This window comes from Chelonia mydas, chromosome 9 (genome assembly GCF_015237465.2).
Source record: "Chelonia mydas isolate rCheMyd1 chromosome 9, rCheMyd1.pri.v2, whole genome shotgun sequence".
In the NCBI taxonomy this organism is placed as follows: Eukaryota; Metazoa; Chordata; order Testudines; family Cheloniidae; genus Chelonia; species Chelonia mydas.
Window position 1 is genome coordinate 73,459,416 of NC_057855.1, and position 23,688 is coordinate 73,483,103.

Consider the following 23,688-nt stretch of genomic DNA (forward strand, 5'->3'; position numbering starts at 1 on the left):
GGCAGCGGCAGGCAGGCGGGAGGAAGAGCCCCTCGCCCGGGGGGCGCAGCTGGGCGTGCTGCGGGGCAGCGGCGTTCCCACAAGGAGGCGAGGGGCGCAGCCCGCCCCCGTAGGCTGGGGAGGAGGCAGACGACTCCCGCTGCCTTCAGCCCGTCTGTGCCCCGCCTCTTCCCTGGGCCTCGCGCTCCGATCCCGAGCTGGGCGGGGCTGTTTCCTCAGGCCGGCACCCACCCATCGCAGCAGCGCGGCTGTTCCTTGTACTGGCCTCCCCTCCCGCCTCAGGCGGGCTGTTCTCTGTACCAGGCGCTCCCCCTGGCGGGAGGGGCGGGGGCAAGGACTGTCCCGGCCGGCGCTGATCTTAGGCTGCCATTGGCCGCTGTCTGCGCTGACGTCACGATCATGATGAGAATTAATGATCGGAGGCGCTGATTTCATTGTGTGACGCCGGGACCGACCCAGCCGAAACCGGCTGAATCCGGAGCCCCCCGGACCAACTCCGCCCGCCCCGCAGAGCACGGTAAGTCCGGCACTGTCCGCGGGGGGCGGGGTATGTGTGCGAGCCCCCAAGGAGGGAGGGGAAGCGCTGAAGCGCTCAGCCTGGGCAGGCAGGGCAGCCAGCCTTGGCTGGGACTGGGGAAGATGCCCCTTGGCTGGGGGCCTGGATGTGGGGGAGGGCAGCCGCTTGAGCTGGTGCTCGCAAAGCAAACTCAGGCACGCATGCGCACTACGGCTCGGTTCTGCTGCGGCAGATGCTGGCTAGCCCCATCCGCCGTTGCGAAGGAAGTACGCATGTGTACGACCGATGTGTTCTGTATGGGCTGGCAGCTGCGCATGCTCTGCGGCTGTTGAGCTCTGCTGGACTGAGTGCGCATGCGTATTCACGGTCACTTGAGTGATTTCTGACTTTACCCGGTCGGAGTGCGAGGCGCTGATTGCAGCTCTGCGCGCTCGCACGTTACTGTGTCTTGGTAGCTGGTCCATGGGCGTTTGCACAGTTAGGGCGTCTTTAAGTCTTTGGAAAATCTTGCGCATGCGCAATGAGGGCTCCTTGGTTTGCCATATGTGGGCTGTTAGGACTCAGTGACGCTTTCTAGCTGCAATCTCCTAGTGTCAGGGTAGGGTGCGTGGGCTGGGATTGTGGCTGTCCATCCTGCCTGGATCCCCTTTCCTGGCTCGGCAGTATAAATACTCATTGCTGGTAGCATGGCAGCCTACGCAGTGGGGTGAAGCTGTGGGCATGATGGGGGGTGGCAAGAAAATAATTCAAAGCTCATTCTCCCTTGTCTTGGGGCAAGAGGGTTGTGGAGGGTGCTATGTGCTCTACTTGAGGTGTAAGAGAGTATCTGCAGAAGGCGGGGTGGTGGTGGTGGAGGAGGAGAGATTGGGCAAATAACATTGCTCCTATTGCTGCTGTTGTGACACTCTCACAGATCTTGGGAGACAGGCCAGTCCTTGCTTACAGACAGCCCCCCAACCTGAAGCAAATACTCACCAGCAGCCACACAACAAAACCACTAACCCAGGAACCTATCCTTGCAACAAAGCCCGTTGCCAACTGTGTCCACATATCTATTCAGGAGACACCATCATACAGCCGAATCACATCAGCCACACTATCAGAGGCTCGTTCACCTGCGCATCTACCAATGTGATATGTGCCAGCAATGCCCCTCTGCCATATACATTGGCCAGACTGGACAGTTTCTACGTAAAAGAATAAATGGACACAAATCAGACATCAATAATTATAACATTCAAAAAACACTTGGAGAACGCTTCAGTCTCTTTGGTCGTTCGATTACAGACCTAAAAGTTGCAATTCAACAAAAAAACTTCAAAAACACACTCCAATGAGAGACTGCTAAATTGGAATTAATTTGCAAAGTGGATACAATTAACTTCCGCTTAAATAGAGACTGGGAGTGGATGGGGGGGCTGTGATAGCTCAGTGGTTTGAGCATTGGCCTGCTAAACCCAGGGTTGTGAGTTCAATCCTTGAGGGGGCCATTTAGGGATCTGGGGCAAAAATTGGGGATTGGTCCTGCTTTGAGCAGGGGGTTGGACTAGATGACCTCCTGAGGTCCCTTCCAACCCTGATATTCTATGATTCTACATAAAGTAAAATGATTTCCCCTTGTTTATTTCCCCTCCTACTGTTCTTGTCAACTGCTGGAAATGGCCCACCTTGATTATTACTGCAAAAGGCCCCCCCCCCCCCGCCCCTCACTCTCCTGCTGGTAATAGCTCACCTTTCCTGATCACTCTTGTTACAGTCTGTATGGTAACACCCATTGTTTCATGTTCTCTCTGTATATAAAATCTCCCCACTATATTGTCCACTGTATGCATCCGATAAAGTGAGCTGTAGCTCACGAAAGCTTTTGCTCTAATAAATTTGTTAGTTTCTAAGGTGCCACAAGTACTCCTTTTCTTTTTGCGGATACAGACTAACACGGCTGCTACTCTGAAATTTAGCCCTTGGGTATTTGCTGGTGAAGGGAGATGGTGGGTGGCATGCAAGTTTTCCAACTTGTGTTTTGAGGTGGTGCTCAGTGCTGATGATGTGAGCCTTGGTTTAGGAGCATCAATATGCAGTGGATAAAGAAAATTGCTTCATGCTGCATCCCAGAAGCCTGAGATATGTCACTCTGTTTAATAAGGCCCTTGATACTGTAATGAGTTAAGAATATGCACAATCTACATAAGGAATTGAGTGACCACATGAGCTATTACTGTATAACTGTGCTTGTAAAATTCCCTGTGTAGATGAGGTGTGAAATGTCTGAGTACTGTATTTGCTTTAGAAGGAATACTCGTGTGTAAAGTTATGGATATGTTCAAATTGTTGCAAGATGCAGGTCTAAAGAAAAACCTGTTTTGTCAAGCAAGGTTTACGTTAAAATATTTTGATCAGATTTGCCATTAATTACCTATTTTTTTTACGAACACTTTGTTGCAGAGGCTGAATGTAAATCTTTATATTTATTAGTGTTTCTAAATGAAGATCCTGTTTTGTGGCTCCTAGCAGTTAGTTACCCATGGAGCACGCTCAGACTCTTCAAATGTTTATAGCACTATCTTCCCATGTGCTCCTTTAAATTATTTGCAAGTAGTGTTAATTCTGCAGATACAGTAAACTAAGAACCAATTACTTTTTGCTTTGCACACGAGTGCAACGCCTATTTTGAGTAGTGAGTAAAGTAAGAATGGCCTTATTGGATTAGACCAATGATCCACCCAGCTCAGTATCCTGTCTTCCAACAGTGGCCAATACCAGGTGCTTCAGAGGGCATGAACAGAACAGGCAATCATCAAGTGATCCATCCCCTGTCATCCACTCCCCCTCATCCACTTCTGGCAGTCAGAGGCTAGGGACACTCAGAGTATGGAGTTGCATCTCTGACCATCTTGGCTAATAGCTATTGATGGACCTCCTCCATGAATTTATCTAATTCTTTTTTGAACCACATTATAGTTTTGGCCTTTACAACATACCCTGGCAATGAGTGCCACAGGTTGACTCTGGGTTGTGGGAAGAAATACTTCCTTTTGTTTGTTTTAGACCTGCTGCCTATTAATTTCATTGGATGACCCTGATTCTTGTATTATGTGAAGGAGTAAATAACACTTATTCACTTTCTCCACACTATTCATGATTGACTTGGATATATCATATAGGTCCTGATCCTGCTAAGATTTAAGCATGTACATAGCTTGGATACGCCTACTGGACATAATGGGACTACTCATGCTTAAACTTAAGCATTTGCCTAAGTGTCTGCAGGATACTTCTTACTATATTTTTTTGCATTTCTCTCGGCTTGGAAACGAAAACAGGCTAGTCTACCATGAGAACTTACTGACTTCTGGTAGTATTATTCAAAACACTTTTCATGGAAAAAATTCTATTGATATCCATATTTAGTAAATTGTCTTTTAGAACTTTTATAAAACCTAAATTTTAGGCAGACCTTTTCTGATGGTGACCTTTTAAAACAACCCACCCCTTTGGAGCAATTGTAGTTAATTGTTCCTTGCTTGCTTGGAGTATCGTAGTTTTATGAAGTAGGCAACAATGGTGCAAACTTATGTACAAGCTTAACTTCAAGCAGGTGACTAATCCAGTTGATGTCATTAGAACTTTCAAGAGTAAAGTAAAGCACATGCATAAGTGTTAGCAGAATTGGGGCCAACTCTAGTTGGATCCACACATAGAAACATTGCTCAGCTTCAATAAAGGATTGAGTTCTAAAAGTTAAAGTGCTGGTAGTTCAATGACTGTAGCCCAGGGGTTCTGAAACTGGGGGTTGGGACCTCTCAGGAGGTTGCAAGTTTATTACATGGGTGGGTCGCGAGCTGTCAGCCTCCACCCCAAACCCCGCTTTGCCTCCAGCATTTATAATGGTGTTAAATATATAAAAAGTGTTTTTAATTTCTAAGGGGAGTCACACGCAGAGGATTGCAATGTGAAAGGGGTCACCAGTACAAAAGTTTGAGAACCACTGCTGTAGCCTGTTACACAGTGAGTACTTTAGGTAGTGAAAAAGGATGTCAATATACAGTAAAAGCTGTTTTATCCAGCATTTTATTTTTTTTTATGATTTTATGGCAAACATAGAACAGAGAACTTTTGAACTGTTGACTGGGAGTTGAAAGAGAAGTGAATGAATATAATTTTAAAATGCAGGGCTCTAATTCTGTGGCTGATTCCTAGCATCTGTACTGACAGTTTATTTTGTTTGTGTATGTATCTTTAAATATGTTTTACTATTTGCAGTTGTCTCATTTTTAGGTTTTTTGTATCAGATTCTTTGGAGATTATATCACTTCTGGAAATCTGCATTGTCAACAATAGAGCATAAAGAGTGACATTGTATCTGCTTTGAGTATCCAGACTATAATAAGTATGAGGGAATATTTACAGGCCAATATGGCATGTGAAAAGATAATTTATGATAAAGAAAGAAAGAAGAATTCTGTGGGGGTAAGGTTTACCTGTTAAAATGGATGGAGTAGAAATGGCAAGGAATGAGTACTGTACTTCAAGCCCTGATGCTGCCATTATGTCCATTAATGGTAACATTCTCTTTCCTTGACTATCAACACACTAACTTAACCTGTGTTTTTTCGTTTTAAATGATGATTTCTTTGTTTAAGACTATAGAGGCTCCTAGCGGCTCCATAGTTAAGGTTGTGTTGAGTTTTGCACTAAAGTATGTATCCTTTTAAATATAATTTTGAGAAATCAATCTGAGAGATGGACTATTTGAAGGATGAACTTTAATTTTCTAAAAAAGAAAAGGAGTACTTGTGGCACCTTAGAGACTAACAAATTTATTTGAGCATAAGCTTTCGTGAGCTACAGCTCACTTCATCGGATGCATTCTGCTCAAATAAATTTGTTAGTCTCTAAGGTGCCACAAGTACTCCTTTTCTTTTTGAGAATATAGACTAACACGGCTGCTACTCTGAGACCTTTAATTTTCTAGGCATTTTTCAAACTCTGAGCTTTCAATGTGTTTATTCTAAAAGGCTTAACATTCTTAAAACCATCCTAGAGACCGCAATGCTTAGGGTCCCTATAACATCGCAATCTCAAAAGTCAGAAATTACACACAAGGCTTCATAGTTGGAAAAACTGAATTCAGTTTAAATTCTGGGGGAGGAAAAAAACACCTTAAAATACAAACAGTCATTTGACTGCTTTGTAGTAACTGAATATATCTTTTGCCATTGAGCACTGAATCTTCAGGGAGGACTCCCATTTTCTGTGGTCTTTTCAATGGCCCTCGTGCTGTGGTTTTCTCCTGAGACACCAAGATATACACCTTTGTTCCTAATTATATGTCTCTAGGTTCCACCCAGTCTCACTTATACAAACTACAAGAACCTCCTACAAAGGGAGCCCTAGTCCTATATACCAAATATCGACTTTGTCTACACTACCACTTTGTTGGTAAAACTTTTGTTGGTCAGGGGTGTGAAAAAACCACACCCTGACCTACATAAGTGTCACCGGCAAAAGTGCTGCTGTGGACAGCCCTATGTCAGCAGGAGATAACGCTAACGCTGCTTGTTGGGAGTGGTTTGATTATGCTGGCAGGAGAGAGCTCTCCTGCTGTCAAAGAGTGGCTACATGGTAGACCTTACAGCAGGACAGTTGTAGTGTACAGGTGTGCAGCTGTAGGGTCCATAGTATATAGACATAACCTAAAAGTGGAGGGAGTGGTGGTCCCCTTAGGCAAGCCATAGGAGATTCACTCCATTAGGAACTTACCTTTCAACAGGAGCTATGTGCTATGTTTCTCAGGCCAATTTACCTGTATCTCCTTTTCCCCCACTCCTACCTGTCCTAGCTCCTGCTACATATAGGGCACATTGACAGTTGGAGAAAGAGGGGGAGTTGTAGCCAAAGATGCTTGAGAAATGAAGTTTCAGCACTGCTGGAGAAGAAGCTTCTGCATGTAGAGAACCTACTGTGGCTCATGAGAGGTTGGGTACTGCTTGGACAGACTTCACAAAAGCATTTAGATTTGACTCTTAATGTTCATATTAAACAAAGCTGCAGAGAAGCTGCAAGAGGATGGAGCTTGACTTTTTTGGCCCCTGATACTCACCATCCTTTTTGCCTAGGTCAGTTCCTTGGCCCCGGTGCCTGGCTCCCTGGTTCTTTGGCTTCACTTAGATTCCCTCACTTACCCTCTCTCTGTAGACTGTGTTTTTTGTGTTCATTACATTTAGAAAAAGCCTCTCTAAATGAAGCAAGGGGAATAGTGGGGCTGGTCATCTAGGCTCAGGATAAGTGAGCAGCAGGGGCTAGAGAACTAGTAGGGAGACCTACTTCCTAGCTTATATTGACTGTTTAGGTCAATCAGCTTTTGTCAAACATGGGAAAAGCTAATACAGATACAAATGAGTATGTCAGCACTGACATGTTAGACATAAAACTGAGTTCTAAATTCCACACGTGTAATACAATGTTAAAACAAATTATAAATGGTATAAAATATAATTGTGCTTTGACACCATAACATTTAGCAAACATAACACTTGATGAAAACTGTCTTATCTTACTAGCAAGATAGGCAAATTGTGCAACTGTTCTAATTATTTCCTCATTATTGTTATCCTGCTTCAGGAAAAAATAACCAATGCAACCTCAACTCTCACGCCTTGTCACCTAAACATAATACTCAAATTCACAGACTCTTCTACTCTACAAGAAACTACCTTTCAATTCCAACAACCAACTATACAGACATCCAGTTCTTCAGATGCACACTTCACAGGAACATTGTTATTTTAGTCTTGCTGAAGTCAAAAGTCCATGTTTCTAACTTAAAAGTCTGAGATCCAAGTTCTGGTGAAATTGTGAGATATTGGATATGTGCTTTGTGGGTGGCTGTAATTGGAAATGGAGCTGGTTTAAACTGAGGAGTCTGTATTTGAGGCTGATCTGGGTGTTAATGTTGTCTTAACTGCTGACTTTTTTTTTTTTTTTTAAGTGATTGCAGTGATAGGAAATGCACTAAAGCAAACTTAACTGTAAGTTAAAGATGTCTTGTGCATGGATTTGTATATACATTTTCCCCCGCTTATCAGTGGACTTCTCAAATAAGAAGGTTAGAGGCTAAATAATATCATCTCAGATTTTTATGTACCTGTAGCAATTATCTAGGTAATACAAGCTGATTATGTTTCACAAAAGGAAATAAGTGAAATATAGACCTTTGAGAAACCATAAAGGTCTTAGAGAAAAATTTTCCATTTAATGGGTTATTCTTCGTAAACACAGTTGTGGGAGTTATGGTTAGGGTATTCTGAAATTTTAAAGTTTTCTGCTGGAGAACTCTATTACAGTGAATTGAAGTTTTCTTCATTGTGGCATAGTGAAGTAGTGCCCAGTCTAAATGATGAATTTTAGAACATGTATTGGAGACAGGAAACAGTCAAATTTTGTGAGGTTTTGGTATCCGCAAATATATTTGATTTTTCAGTTTTGTTTCCTGACAGTACTTGGGAGCCTCTTTATTTTAGTGCTCAGTTTTTAAGGGCAGTTATTGACTTCCAAATAAAACTGGATGTTTGTTTATGAAAAAATCCAAGGTAGCAAAATTTCACTTCTAATGAGCTGTTACTGTGTACAAGAACCTATGGATTTTTATATTGTTAAGTAACCAATGTTGGCTTATTTTACAATAGCTGCTAGGCTTGTACATCTGTGGTGTTTGTTTACTCAGCATTTATTAATTTAACATAAACATTCTTTACATACTTATTTTGGTGGGTTTTAGGGTTTTTTTTCCCTCTCCATGTCAGTACTTTGAAACCCTCATTAGTTCAAATATGGGAAATGTGACTCACTGCAGTTCTTGTATTTTGCAGGATGACTTTCACTTGGTCTAATTAACTTAACTAAGGGATTTAAAACAAAATGCTTCTCATTTATCTCAGTGCAGCTCCTGAAAGTTAATATAGTTCCCTCAAATCTGATAACTTTTATAAAGTTTAACATTTTAAATAGGTACTTGAGGCTCTAGCTATGAGTTACGTTGCTATATTTCTGAAGTGTGAATTAATTACTGGCAGAAATCCAGTGTGAAAAGCACTAGGTGTAAACTGACTTCCAACTACACTTATTTTAATAACTGGAAAAGAAATGTTGCTGATTGCACCTTGGATACTTATTAAACCAGTATTTAAAACAGAATGACAACTGGCATACCTTGTATGACTGAATGTTCAGGGCTTCCTACTGTTAATGTCACAAATTGTGTCCCTTTTTGGCATTATGCTCATGGCCAAAAAGATCTCCAAATGGAAAACTTTACTTTTGCTTACTATTCAGTTCCTAAATTGAAACTAGCAAGATGGATGCAACTTTTTTAAAATTCTCTTCTAATGTCTTGGGAGACAGTGTGTTTTCCATCTTGCTATGAACATAGACTCCAAACTTTCCTCATTCCTGGGTTTTGCTTTATTTGTAACTCAAAGAACAACCAATTATGAACCTCAGTTTAAGCTTTCTCTCCAGTTTGGTCATTTCTAGGTTTTTGCTAAGACCTCTAACCCAGACATTGGCTCACTTTTCTTGGTGAGATGCTACAACTCTTCTTGTATCATGGCTGAAACAACAAAAAAAATCCACCTGCTAGTATGACTTAAGCAGCAGTGACTACAATGGAGTGTTCAAACACTAATATTAGAATGGCTCAACAAAGCAGCAGCCCTGTCACCATCCTGTTAATTTCCTTCGGGTTTAAATAATTTGAGAGACTTTTTTGTGTTTTTCATCCAGTTTTCTTTCAGAGTTTTATCACTGAAAATTTCGGCTCAGACTCAAGTGGAACACTGCTTGTGCAACAAACTAACTCAGTTGCAGGGTAACATAGAGAAAAGTCTTCACATCTGCAGTTGTCATTCACTACCCACATTAGATATATGTTGGACAAGAAAATAGACATGGGGGAAATATCCAGATAATGCATCACTGAAGTTGTTGCACTATTAGTTTAATACATAAACATGTGTGTGAATACGTGTGTGTGTGTGTATAAAAACTGAAGGGATAAAATCACTGCTCTTTCGTTTCTAAGATTTCAGTTCAATATAATATAATTTCTGAAATGTAAATAAGTTTGTTCTCAGCTGAAATCTGTACTGTAATGTCACAATTTTAATTTTTAATTTAGAATTTCTGCTCACTAAAGAACCTTATACGAAACAAGATTAAGCCTAAATTTGTTCTGCCTCTGGAAAAGGACAGTACTTAAACGTTAGGACAGATGAATTTGAAGAGCAGTGTGAATAAAGTGGATATTCTGTCTTTTTATTTCTCTCTCCATTGACTAGGAGTATCATTGGATACGTCTTTGAATGAATGGATTTGTCATCCATAGAAATTTAGGAAATGAAAAGAAACTAAAATTAAGGGGGAGAAATCAATGCAGACCCATTTGTTGGCTCTCACTTTTAGCCGGTTTATTCAATAAACCTTAGATGCAAATTGCTCTAGTGAACTAATGCTCATCTGTTCTCTTAGGGCTGGATCCTGCATTCCTTGGGCAACGAAAACCTCCAAGTAAGTTAATGATTCAAAACATAACCCTGCTATATAGTTTGATTCCAAAATATCTGTAGGGTTATCTAATAGTCTTCCTGGCAGGAAGTAGGCTCTTGTGAATCTGTTTAGATAATAATCCTGCAAAGCTACTGTTGAAAGTAATATCAGGAGTAAGAATCCTACCCACCTTGGAAAGCCTCCTCACTTACTCCATTTGTTATGTCTGTTGATTATCAAGATCCTTTGCGGAGGGGGAACCTAATCATTTAGTGACTTTTTGTGGGGTTCTGTGCAAGGGTCTACCTACTGCTTGTCTTGGCAGGATTGGGCTGTAGTGTATAACTGCCACATTTGTGCAGCACCATGTATGATATTTTATGCAAATTATTTAAATAGGCTAACATGTCTATGGAAATTCACACATAACTATTAAACACCATAAAAATTTTGCAAGTTCAGTGCAGGTGAGAGGCATGTAGTTGACAGCCCTGATGGATGAAGTTCTCTCTCAGTAGAGCAACTGCAGGAGAAGCAGGGGCAAGCTTCTTACACATACCGGCTGCCAGCACAGCTATGTTGGGAAAGGAGAATTCTTTTAAGAGTAACAGGTAGTTCCAACTCTATGGCCATTTTGAGACTGAGGTAGGCTTCCTGAAAGGATCTTTCTTTTAGTAAATTTTTACCTATAGGGGGATTACATAGATAGGTTCACCAACTCTGCACTCACAGGCAAAATGTCCCACATTGTTCTTGCTGTTCTTCAGACAAACTCTGTAATTTAAATGCTCCACCCTGTTCCTTATAGATATCTACCATTATCTAAAAATATACAGGTACTAAAAAAAAGAATAAAACAAATACTAGCATAGATCTTAATTCACTTCTAAATGCAACATTTTGCAATATAAAATTACTTCAAACACTATTTTAGGGTCCTCAAACAAACTTCTATTTCTCCCTCCCCCTTCCCACATAGGTGATCATCAGGACTTGACCCCACAATATTCAGATCCACAGAGAGACCTCTTCTATACACTTTATAAGAGAAACTGCTAGGGCAAACATGCTCTTATCATTTTAGTGAACCAGCCCATAGAAGGAGACATAACATGATTTGCCAGTTATACAACTGTTTGTGACATTACTCCTGGGGGAATTCAGAACCACTGTGTGTGCGCAGAATCCATGTCCCCTGCAGATTTCTTTGCTTCCCCGCAGAAAAATGACTCTCTGACAGAGAAGCAAAGGGAAGCTGCAAGAGCAGTCATGCACCATTCCCTAGCATTGCAGGTACATCATTTCAGGCACCTGGAGCAGCCAGCAGATAGGTAAATCACCGTGGGGCTGAGGACAACCCAACCAGTGGCTCCTATCCTGAGCTGAGATCAGCTGCTAGTCCTGGCTGGGCTGGAGACAGGAGAGGATGGGACTTCCTCTTCCCCTGCAAGGAGTGGCTGGGGCTGTGTCAGACCCACCTGCAGAAACCTCCCCCAGCTGCAGGAAGCTCAGTATCCTCCCCTGCTTCCTGCCCCCATCACTTGTCAGCTGTGTGGGGAAGGGTCACTGTAGGGGGAGCTGCTCCCCCATCCACCCAACCCCTATGCATCTGGATCTCCCATACCCAGACACCCTTGCCAAGTCTTACCCTGTACACCCAGAACCCCCTATCACTCCATACCTGAACCCCACCTCACTGCACCTCAACCCTTTCATCTGGAACCCCCACAATGAGCTGCTGTGCATCCAGATCCCCTCATATCTAGACCCCCCCCCCCACTGAGCTGCCTGCACCCAGATTGTCCCACAAAAACCCTGTCACCCCACACAGGTATCCCCCCCACACTGAGGCCCTTCACACTTGGATCCTGCCTCATTGAGCCCGCCTTCCCTACACGTGGTGCATCTGGCGCAGAGCCGAGGGTGTTTATGGGGCAGGTCCAGGCCTTGTGTTGCATCAGGGTTAGCCACACCACTGAGTCTGTGTCCCAGGGGTAGATGGGGACTGAGGGGGGGCCTGCAGGGTGATCTCCCACCCTCATGCAGCCAGTGGCCTGTGCTCCCCACTGCCATGCTGGAGCCTCTGCATTTATTTATTGACAAATAAAACTTGCAGAATTTTTAATTTTTTTTGTGCAGAATGCCCTCAGGTGTATGACATACAGTGGCATGTTGAGTTATCAGGATTTGGTTTCTGGCTCTGTGATGAGAGTGGGTTCTAGTTGTGAGAGCCAGCATCACCAAGTATAACAGATCATTTTGGTCATCTATAGGAACTGAACCTGGCATCTCTATCATTTGAGTTCCATTCATATCGAGGTAGCAGAAGACTCATAAACTCGTACACGTGGTCTAGCGTCCAGATAGGGACAAAGATACCCAGGGTTCAAATACTTCTTCAGAAAGGCAGTGTGAATCAGTGGATGAAATTTAGGTCTGTCGTATCAGAGAACTGGGTTCTATTTCTAGCTCTATTTGTGGGGGGCCTTACGAAAACTCTGTTACCTTATTTGAAAAATGTATGAATGATAGTTGCCTCTCTTATGAAAGGGGTGTGAAGTCTTGCTCGTTAGTGGAAGAGTTGCTCTCATATCTTTTGCCTTGTAGTTTGTTGTACATTCCTCAAGGCTACAGAGTATTGGGAGGGATGGTCTCTCCCTCCCCCCAGTGTATGACATTTTACTAGTTCTGCCTGGTGCATGATAGACCTTGGTGCAAAAATGCATGACACTTGGCAGGTCTGTTAGTGCTGTAAACAACATAACTTCTGTTAGACTGACAGTCTGAGGTAAGGGACGGGAGGGAGGTGAAATATGGTATGGACAAATCATCTTCAGTCTGCACTGTTGGAAGGAAAGGAATTAACCACCTAATTTTTGAAAGCCACGTTAAAAATCTTTGCGAAAATGCCTCTTTTCCCCCATTCTCTTTTTTTCCCATTATTAGCATTTGGAGGAAAATAAACTTTGCCATTAAAGCTCTGGCCTAGGGAAATAGTGGAATTTTACATTAATGACTGATGATATTGGTGGTGAAACACCCTGTTGAAGTTTGACAGATTTCAGATCACAGTATTAAAAAAAATTCCAATCATTGCTTTGACACCTACATTTAAAGAAAATAAATCTCTAGTTTTTCAGCCTGATAGTTTGTAAAGGTACAGTGTTTTCAGTTAAATGTAACATGATTTTCTATTTCTTTTTATTTTAAAGAATTATTTTGCTGAGGGTCAAGTTTTTTCTCTTGTTCAGAAATGTCAGTCTAACATGCTGTTTTGGATAAAACAAGCTGAATTTATTGTTTCTACATGAAATTTTTTTACTTTATAGGAAACAAATGATTGTGGTTATAGTCAAGATTCTGTCTAATATCTACAACCAATTAAAATTTTTAGATGTTTTAAATTTTATTTTGGACAAAAATTATTTTAACAGTTTTCTCCTTAAAATATCCCACTAGCTGGGATTGATTTTTTTTTTTTCTTCCTCTTTTCCCATGAAATGGACTTCTTGTTTTTCTTTTTACTGTGTTCTGCATTTACTTAAAAGTGTAAAAAGAATTTGTATGGTCAGTTGTTCTTTGCTTCCTGAGGCACTATATCAGGTACTTCCAAAACTGCCATCACATGCTATCATGCTCTTCTCCCGCTGCCATCTTTTATTTAAAGCCAAATAAAGGGCCTAGTCCTGAATTGCACATGTGCTTAAAATTCCCACTAATGTTTTGGATGCATAAGGATAGTAGGATCAGGCAATAAAATGTTAAATGGTGATAAAGTGAAAAAGCATCCTTTGAGGTAACAACTTCATCTTGCCAGGAGTGAGGGTTTTTTTGGATGATAATGTAAAATAGCATTAGGTTTATGTGGAGTGTGTATTCTTAATTTTATGGAAAAGGTGGACATGTAGACTTTATGCCTGGACTAGTACGTTTTTATGGAGATTTAGCAAAGTTGACTTAGGGCATGTCTACACTACAGCACCACACTATGACGCTGCAGTGCCGCTGTGTAGACACTTCCTACATCTACTAAAGGTTTTTTCCGTCAGTGTAGTTCATCTGTCTCTCTGAGAAGCAGTAGATAGGTCAATGGAAGAATTCTTCTGTCAACCTAACAGCTTCTATACCAGGTATTAGGTCCATCTAACTGCTGCATTCAGGATGTGAAATTTTTCACAGCTCTGAGTGACATAGCTTTTTGGTGTAGACCAGGCCTTTACAGCCTTGGTTAAACGTTTGATGAGTCTTCACTGCCCCCAAGGTGACAGTGTGACTTCATCTCATACTTTGTGCTGCTCCGTAGAGAATTTACTGGTGGTTGTTACAAGCAACATTAGCATCTTCAGGAAGAAGCCTTTTTAACTGAAATTAGTTAGAAGAGGTTTTTAGTTAGTATTGCTATAAAAAAGTGACAGCCTTTTTTGATTATATAATTTAACAGCTCAGGTTAAATCCATCTCATAAAGGAAAACTACGAACATAGTTCGTATCAGAAGTTTTGAAAAGTAAATAAAAATATCAGTATGGATGATTTTTTTTTTTTTTTTAGGAAAAAAATGAGATGTGTACACTAGTTTTATGATTGTTTGGATAAATGAGTAATTTCTACAAGTATTAAAATATTTATTCCAACTTTCAGAGTATCTTCTTTTATTTTTAGATGAATCTGCGTTCTGTATTTACTGTAGAACAACAAAGGATATTACAGCGTTATTATGAAAATGGAATGACAAATCAAAGTAAAAATTGCTTTCAGCTCATATTACAGTGTGCACAAGAAACTAAGCTGGACTTCAGTGTAGTCAGGGTAAGTACTGAGGCCTTCCACACTTGAATTTACATAATTATTTAACAAGTACATTTGTTTACATAAAATATCTGTAGGGGATGGAATCATTAACTTTATTTTTTTTTAAAAAGGCTTCCATCCCCAGCTGTAATATATGCTCATTTTTTCCTGAGAGAGGGCTGCTTGTAGTCTGTGTTCCTATGAACGCTTTGACGTTATTGAAGTATTAGTAGGGACTTTCATACTGTGCAAGTAGCAGGGGTCCCTTCAAGAAAGTTAAACTCCAAATAGGATTTTCCTGCTGAAAACCTAGATTATATACTACGTAAAGTGAACATTATTTATATCAGGAAACCACTTTGAAATAGAATAGAAATTTTGTATCCTTTAAAAATGACATTGAGAGAGATATATAAAACTGCTGTCTTCTCATGTTTGTGTTCCTTGTCATAAGTAGATGGCATTGCTGCTTATTGGTATTTACAGTTATCTCTAAACAGTAATATCATTGAGTAGCTTAGTGCTTCTGGGGTCTCTTCTGTAGACACTGAATTCCATGGGAGCGGGATAATGCTCCCTCTATGAAAGAAGAGCCATTTTGTTATATAATGTTTCACAAGGAAGTAGAAATTATGAAGCAATAATTGAGAGTTGGTACAACAATCAAGCAGGCAGGAGCAGATACAAGCAGCTGCAGTGGGTACATCTACAACACCGTGTGGGAGGGAGGAAGGAGATTAGACCCATTTAGTTATTCCCAACCCTGCGGACCCAGAACCATGTAGGGGAGTGCCCCTCCCCTCCCATCCCCCCACTCCAGGGGCACCAGCTTCTAAGTAGCCTTGTCTCTCTGGAGAAACCTGAGCTCAGGATAGGGAAAAAAAAAACCCAGGGAGCTCACCAGAAACTCAGACTGGCAGGAGCAGACAAGTAGCTGCAGTAGGGAACTTTGGATGCTTTCTACAGTTTTTGCTCTGGACATTCTCTCCCGTGTGCTGATTGTCTGTTTGCATCAGGTCCCTCACAGTCTCTTTGCCTCACTCTACCTGTAGTACTTACTCCCTGCCTTCCATCCCTCTTCTTTCTTCTCCAATCCCCTTTGCTCTGTTCCCTGAAGGTCCATTCTTCCTTCAGTTTTCTGCCTGTTTAGCCATCGCCTTCCTGACAAAAGCATTTCCACAAAAATTGTGGCAGTAACATGCCATTTGCAGACCAACATACCGCTTGCCGTGCTGGCATTTTGTAATCCCGACCCCTCCTTGTCTAACTTGTCTGTTTAGATAGTAGAAGCAAAGACTATCTCTTACTGTGTATAGTGCCTAGCACAGTGGGATCTAGATCTCAGTTGGGACGCATAGATGCTACCATAGTACTGGAAAAAATTAATAATAATGTAAAAGTTATACAGAAAATACCATAGTGTTTCTGATGTTAATCTCTGTATGGAGTCTTTGTTAGTTTTATGGGTTAGTATATTGCCATCTTGAAAAATTCTTGAATTGGTTTGGGGATAAGGTAAAGACTTATTTTGAGATTCTCTTTAATGACTTATTTTGGTTTGTGATACCATTTAAAAAACAAAAATAAGCTTTATGACAAAAGTAGATGATGCAATATATTGGTTGTTTCCAAATTAGGACCTGTACAGCCAGTCCTACAAAGAAAGAGGATTTTTTCCTTGCTGGGATACTTAAGCATTCAAACCAAAAGGGATTTGGACGTTCCCAACATAAAAAGTTCAGAAATAAGCTATTTCTTTAATAATTAACATAACTATAGTTGTAAAATATTTTACCAAAGCAGTTTTACTTCAATTTATTGTATGTGTTTTAAAATAACCTTGATTTGACAACTGAGTATTAATTTTGCTGAACGATGAGGTGACTTTTCCATAAGTTCCAAGCTGTGGGGGCTGGTTTTTTTTTAATATATTTTACAGTTTTTTCTTTTGATATAATTTCAATTTGAAAAGGATGTTATCTGAATAGAAGTAAAAAGAATAGTACCACAGGATGCAATAATTTTTCAATTATCCATCTCAAATTAATGTCTGTGAGTGTGAGACATTAATGGGGAGAGAAATTAATTTGCTTTTTCTTGAAACTTGTGGCTAGTCATTTTTGGGTTGTAGGCTGCTTGTTTCTGTTTTTTCCTCTTAAGAAGAGAGCAGAACTAAAAACATAATGTGAGGAATTTAAGCCCTTCCAAAACCAAACACTTATATACGTAACTATTGAAGTCAATGAGATGATTTGCATGCTTTATCTTGTGCTTAACTTCAAGTGCTTTGCTGGATCGGGGGCTACATATCATTACAATTGTTAAATTTATGTTTTTATACTGATCATTAAAACTTGTAAATGAGATGTCATCATTGGTATCATTCCTTATTTTGCATGATACATGCTAGTAGATGGATGATAATGCAGAAAGTTGCTCTCTTCTGTTAACATGAGTGTCAGATTACTTTTGTATTGGGGTGAGATTTCCAGTGAATTTCTATAGGTATGAGGTTCAAATATTAAAAAACCAAAACCAACTATGTGGGTGTATCAGAATGTAAGGTGGGCTGCTTTTTTTTTTTTTTTTAAGTGCTTTTATAGAAATCCAGAGTAAGTACAGAATAAAATCTCCCTTTTGTTCTGTGTAAAATTGATCACTTGGTTTGCTGAATTTTCAGCTCTTGTTTAGTTAACTGGTCACCATTTTGCTGCACACCAAAGATCAGCAAAGTGGAACAGCAGAAAAGAAAAATTGCACTCTATGCTCTATGTATACACTTACGGTCTGATCCTGCACCCATAGATGTCTAAGGAGTTTTGTCACTAGCTTGAATGTGAGCAGAAGGAAGCCCTTATTTTCTGGTGGTTCCTTATATATGTAACTCTCCTCTTTATACTGAAGCATATAAATTAGCAGAAATCAACAGTTACAAATCTGAAGTCCAATTTACAGCTTGTATATACTTAATATGCTTGTGGTACAGCTGCACCACTGCAGCTGTGCCACTGTAGTGCTTCAGTCTAGATGCAACCTATGTGATGGGAGGGGTTCTCCCATTGGTTTGGTCAATGGAAGAATTCTTCTGTCGGCCTACTGCTGTCTACACGGGGACTTAGGGCGGTTTAATGCCGCTGCTCAGGGGGGTGGATCTTTTACACCCTGACCGACATCGTTAAGCCAACCTGATTTTTCTAGTGTAGACCAGGCCTCAATAGGCAAGAGACAGGATGAGTGAGGTAGTATCTTTGATTGGACCAACTTCTGTTGGTGAGAGAGACAAGCTTTCGAGCTACACACAGCTCTTTTTCAGGTCTGGGAAAGGTACAAAAATGTCACGGCTAAAGAGAAGGTGGAACAGGTTGTTTTGTATAAGTAGTTAACATATTGTACGAGACTATTCAGTGTGGAGTGACCAATTAACACCTCTGCAGTCATAGGACAAAAAAAGGAGGATTAGTGGGTTACAGACTGTTGTAATAAGGCATAATCCAGTGTTTTTATTAAAACTGTTATTTTTATGGTCTAGCAAAGTTATAAATTTTAAGCTCCCAGGCTCATCTTTTAAACGTGTTTGTGCAGATTTTCTTTGAGGATGAGGCCGGAGAGGTCAGTTATGTAGTGATCTGAAAATTGTGATATTGTGGTTTTTTGTCTTTTTTATAATTTTTCTGTGTGAGTTCATTCAAGAGCATAGTGATTGTCTGGTTTCACCCACATAGTTGTTATTGGGGCACATGTTGTGATAGGCATGTTCAGCATCTTTGTCTACATTTCATTTAAGCCTGGGAGTTTGAATTCATAACTTCGCCAGACAGTGAAAATCATGGTCTTAATAAAGATACTGGATTTATGGCTTATTACTACAATTTGTAACATATTAACCACTGTTTTTTTTCCTGTGCCAGCATAGGTGTTAAGTGGCCACTTCACCTTAAATGGTCTCTTAGAATACATGGTAACTATTTTATGTTAAACAGTCTATTTCACCTTCTGTTTAGCTGTGACCCTGAGTACCTTTCCCAGACCTGAAGAGCTCTGGGGTAGTCTACACTGGCAGCAGTGCTTTAACGTGGCTTGTGTGGTCATGGCAGAGCGCTGGGAGAGAGCTCTTACAGCGCTTTAAAAAAACCACCTCCACGAAGGGCATAGCTACCAGCCCTGGGAACGCGGCTCCCAGCGCTGGTGCACTGTCTACACTGGTGCTTTACAGCGCTGAAACTTGCTGCACCCCTGAGCGAGAAAGTTGCAGTGCTATAAAGTGCCAGTGTAGACAAGCCCTCTGTGTAGCACAGAAGTTGATTCAATAAAAGATATTGTCTCACCCACCTTGTCTCTCTAATATCCTGACACCAACATGGCTACAACACTGCAGACAACTTAATACGAAACTGTTATGAGTGTGTAAATTCATCCCACTGCTCTCATGGTAAAGGTTGTTTTTGTAGTACGGATATTGTAACACCATACATGCTGTCAGAGGCGCCGACTTTCTAATGTGCCGGAGTGGTGCTCCCCTCCTGCCCCGCCCCCACTCCACCCCTTCCTGCAAGGCCCCACCCCACCTTGCCTCTTCTTGCCCTGCCCCGCCCTTGCTCCTCTTCCCTCCCTCCCAGTGCCTCCTGCATGCCGCGGATCAGCTGTTCCATGGCGGGCGGGAGGTGCTGGGCGGAGTAGGAGGTTCTGATAGAGGGACTACCAGTAAGTGCTCAGCACCCACCATTTTTTTTCCCACGGGTGCTCCAGCCCTGGAGTACTCATGGAGCTGGCACCTAGGCATGCTGCTTCTAAGAAGTTACTAGCAACACTCTGTTGAAATGCTGAAATTAGTGTTCCCCACGACCTTTCTTAAATATATTTTTATTCATTGGCTTCAGAGCAAGTTTTCCTAAGGATATATTTTGTTTGAAACCAGTCATGTGTTTTTGGAACAATTTTGTACAAAATCACTAAAGAACTCTGGCTTGTTTTCTTCAAAAGAGAGAGACTTTCGCATAAAACAGCATCCACCGTTTTAAATATCTTGAATGTAATTCTGTATATCTTCACTGTTAGTTACAGAAATATCTGTAATGGGAAATTATTCCATCTGTTGAACCTAATCCCCTTAGTCTGTATTATATTTGTGTAATCAAATCAATTTCTCACTAAAAGCAGCTCTGGAGGTATATGATATAAAAATGTTTGTCTTTTTAATTTAACTTTTTAAAGTTCTTTTTTGACCAATCTTCAATTCAGTCCCTTTCTATTGGAAAACTTTTTCCCTTCTTGGGTTTCATTGGTACTTTGAGGACTACGCTTGTATTTTTTTTTTATTAAATTAAAAAATAAGAGACGATGGAAGTGTCTGTAGTATAGCAATTTTGAAAACATCTCCTCAGCTATTGGATAGTAAAGATACTGATTATGCTGAATCTCTCAGTATAGTGACTGATTTCAGGAGTTCCTTATTTTCACTAGATGTAAAAGTGGAAATTAGGAAGGGGAAGGAATTAAACACCTAGTGTATCCTTGTTTGTTTGTTTTTCACAATAAAAAATGAAAGGTAAAACCAAGTTCAAATATGTGGAGGAGAAAACCACAAGCTGCTGCCATATTTATGCAAAGATAATTTTTGGGCAAGAAGAGGGGAGATGCAACAAGTTGTATATTCTTTTCTGAGATGGGCCAGAATTGGAAATCTGCACTCTACTGAACTTCAGGCATTTGGATAAAATGGGACCTGGATCCCCATCTTCTGTGGGTTTTGTTTTTGCATAATCAAGACATGTCTCTTTCCCCTCCCCCAGAACTATTTTTGATTGCTACCCATTTCTAATGTATTAGTAATTTAAATCTTAATTGTAAAGACTCTATACATGCTGAAGTCTTTGTAAGATTGTGGCTTTGAATATTAAAAGAAACTGACTGGCTAACATTCTTGTATATTAATATTTTGTATTTGCAGACTTGGGTTGGCAATAAAAGAAGAAAGATGAGCAGCAAGAATGTTGCAGAATCTGGAGGCACCCCACCAAGGACTGTTCCTAGCACCCCTACAGTGCCTCCAGAAGTAGCAGTCAGAAATGTGGTAAACATTGCTCGATCCCAAAGCCAGCAGTCTTCTTGGACATCATCTAACAATGATGTAATAGTAACTGGTATATATAGCCCAGCTAGTTCATCCAGCAGGCAGGGATCCACAAAACAGACTAATACTTCAATGACTGAGATACATAAAAACTCTATTCAGAGACCACCTGGAAAAAGTGATACAGAATTTCAGCAGCAGCATATCCCTGTAGGACGACAAGCACCACATTGTAAAGGTGCTTCGCTGCTCCTGGGGGAAAAAACTATTATTTTGTCAAGACAAACAAGTGTGTTGAATTCTGCAAACTCCATATACAATCATACTAAGAAAAATTATGGTGGTTCATCAGTCCAGACTGCAGAGTTGGTGTTACCTCAAAAGCCAATAATATGCCACAGGCCATGTAAAGCTGAACCAGTGGGGAGTCAGAGATTACACAAAACAGAACACACAGCCCTTGCATCACACATCCCATCTGGACAAAGAGCCAATGTTCGAGACCCTTCTTGTAGCACACAAAACTTGGAAATTCGTGAAGTTTTTTCCTTGGCAGTTACCAATCAACCTCAAAGAATTATGGGAGGAAATACAACACAGAAGCCTTGTTCAGTCGAAGGCAGTTGCCTGTCCATTGCAATGGAAACCGGAGATGCTGATGATGAATATGCTAGAGAAGAAGAGCTTGCATCTATGGGAGCACAAATACAAAGTTATTCAAGATTTTGTGAAAATAGCAGTTCCCTTCGAGTGGAGAACCAAAGCACAGCTTTGTCTGGACCAGGCAGAAATGTGAGCTGCAGTTCACATATGGTGAATGCCAGGGACTTGCCTGACAATATATTATATCATAACAGAGACTATCGCTTGCCTCCACGGACCTCATTACATACACCATCCAGTACACTGTATAGTAGTGCTAATCCATCAAGAAGTAACTTTTCTCCTCATTTTACATCTTCAAATCAATTGAGGCTGTCACAAAACCAAAACAACTACCAGGTAATCTGTAAATTTATTTTTGCCTTTCAGATTTTCAGGACAGTCTTCTCCTGTGAAAGCTGAGAACGTAGACTAATACATCTATGTAGACTAATATATCTTGATCCATTGATGAAAGTTTACACTGTTCCTTGGCACTGTTTCAGGTTTTCTCCTTACATACTATGAGCTGAGTCTGGCATATAGATCAAATCATATCATTCGCTCCCTCCTTTTTGAGTGCACCCATCCCCTGTCCTTGAAATTAAAATTTTTGGATTCATTGTTAGAAATGGTAAGCATCAGTTCCTCCTTCTATACTACCCCGCTCACTAAACTACCATCTACTCTTTTTTGCTTCCTGTTTTTTTGATGGGGATTGGGATCTCCTTCCAACTATTCAGGGTGTTGGCAGATACCAGTTACAAGGAGGTGAGTCCTTCACCCTTGCAGTTTAGTTTACTCCATTTGTGTTACAGGAAATGTAATGAGGGCATCTCTAGGACCCAAGTTGCATCTCATTCCCATAAAATATGCTTATAGGGGTAAAAGAGAGAGGAGAAATGTGAGTTCAGGTTACTGGGGGGCTGAAAAAAGACCTGTGTCCAGCAGTGGCTGGAGCATTGCAAACCATTGTGGATCCATTTGTTGGAGGAAGAGAAACTGCAGGAAGCGTCAGAGTTGGTTTCAAAGTGGCAGAACTGCTGTGCTTTCCAGCATAGCACAGAGCCTGGAGCCTGAGTTAAGGTGCTCTTGATGATCATGATTGGGAGATAGCATTGAGCATTGTTTCCTGACATGACATTGGTTGCTGTTCCTCTTTCAGAGGAACTGTAGTCTTCTAATGGGAACTTCTGGGATGCCTCAACTTTCAACATGTTTTTCTAAATACTTTTCTCACTACTGTGGTTTGTTAACTCTTCAAATATATGTCACTTTTCATCATAAGGTACTACCAGGAATGTCACAGTTCTGTGACAGTTGCAAGTTTTGAAGGCCCATTATGTGCTAGCATAGACCCTGTCTATAGTTTTTGTGACCTCTATTAATAGGAACTGCAAATCCTCCCAAGCATCTTCCTGCCATTTTGGGTGCATGTGCTATGCTCATCTCTCCTTTCATGGATAGAGCTTTTCTCCTCTCTAGAGGTGGTCAGTTAGCACTTGCTATTAACGAAGTGCCTTTACTTAAGAAAAACCAGATTTGTGAAAATGAAGAAAAGCCTGTAAACATATTTTTATCTAGTCATGAGCTGTTAAAAGCTGCAACAGCTTAAGCTGTTAAAATTCAGTACAGCTTAAGAATTGAAACTTCACATACCTAAATGTATTTTCTTGTTTTTCTTCGCTGTTGTTGCAAACAAATGACATTCTTGGTTTAAAAGAAAAAGAGTACTTGTGGCACCTTAGAGACTAACCAATTTATTTGAGCATAAGCTTTCGTGAGCTACAGCTGTAGCTCACGAAAGCTTATGCTCAAATAAATTGGTTAGTCTCTAAGGTGCCACAAGTACTCCTTTTCTGTTTGCTAATACAGACTAACACGGGTGCTACTCTGAAACCTGTCATTCTTGGTTTAGTTCATGACATGGTGGCAGTGGCAGAGTCTTTTTGGTGTCTGCTCATCATTGGTCTTAGGAAACTAGATATCAAAAGTCCTCCTTAACTTGTTAAGCATTAGGCCAGCTGTTCACTTGAGAAATTAGCAAACCTGTAACCAGCCTTCCCATATAATACATCTCCATTATTATTTTATAATCAGGAGGCTTGAATCGGGTTTTTTTTCCAC

General features: G+C 40.8%; 1 protein-coding gene across 5 annotated transcripts in view; it reads left to right on the forward strand.

Moving 5' to 3' along the window:
• Positions 1-201: 201 nt before the first annotated feature.
• Positions 202-23,688, forward strand: part of HDX (highly divergent homeobox) — a 91,504-nt gene continuing 68,017 nt past the window's right edge. The window contains exons 1-5 of one of the 5 annotated variants that reach the window (XM_043522248.1): positions 202-517; positions 4,441-4,522; positions 10,043-10,081; positions 14,721-14,867; positions 20,797-21,921. In XM_043522248.1, the coding sequence (XP_043378183.1) occupies positions 14,721-14,867; positions 20,797-21,921 (1,272 nt within the window). In that variant the 5' untranslated portion in view covers positions 202-517; positions 4,441-4,522; positions 10,043-10,081. The remainder of the gene's footprint in view (positions 518-4,440; positions 4,523-10,042; positions 10,082-14,720; positions 14,868-20,796; positions 21,922-23,688) is intronic. The other 4 variants (XM_007059447.4, XM_043522250.1, XM_027821906.3 and 1 more) reach the window with 4 other exon arrangements.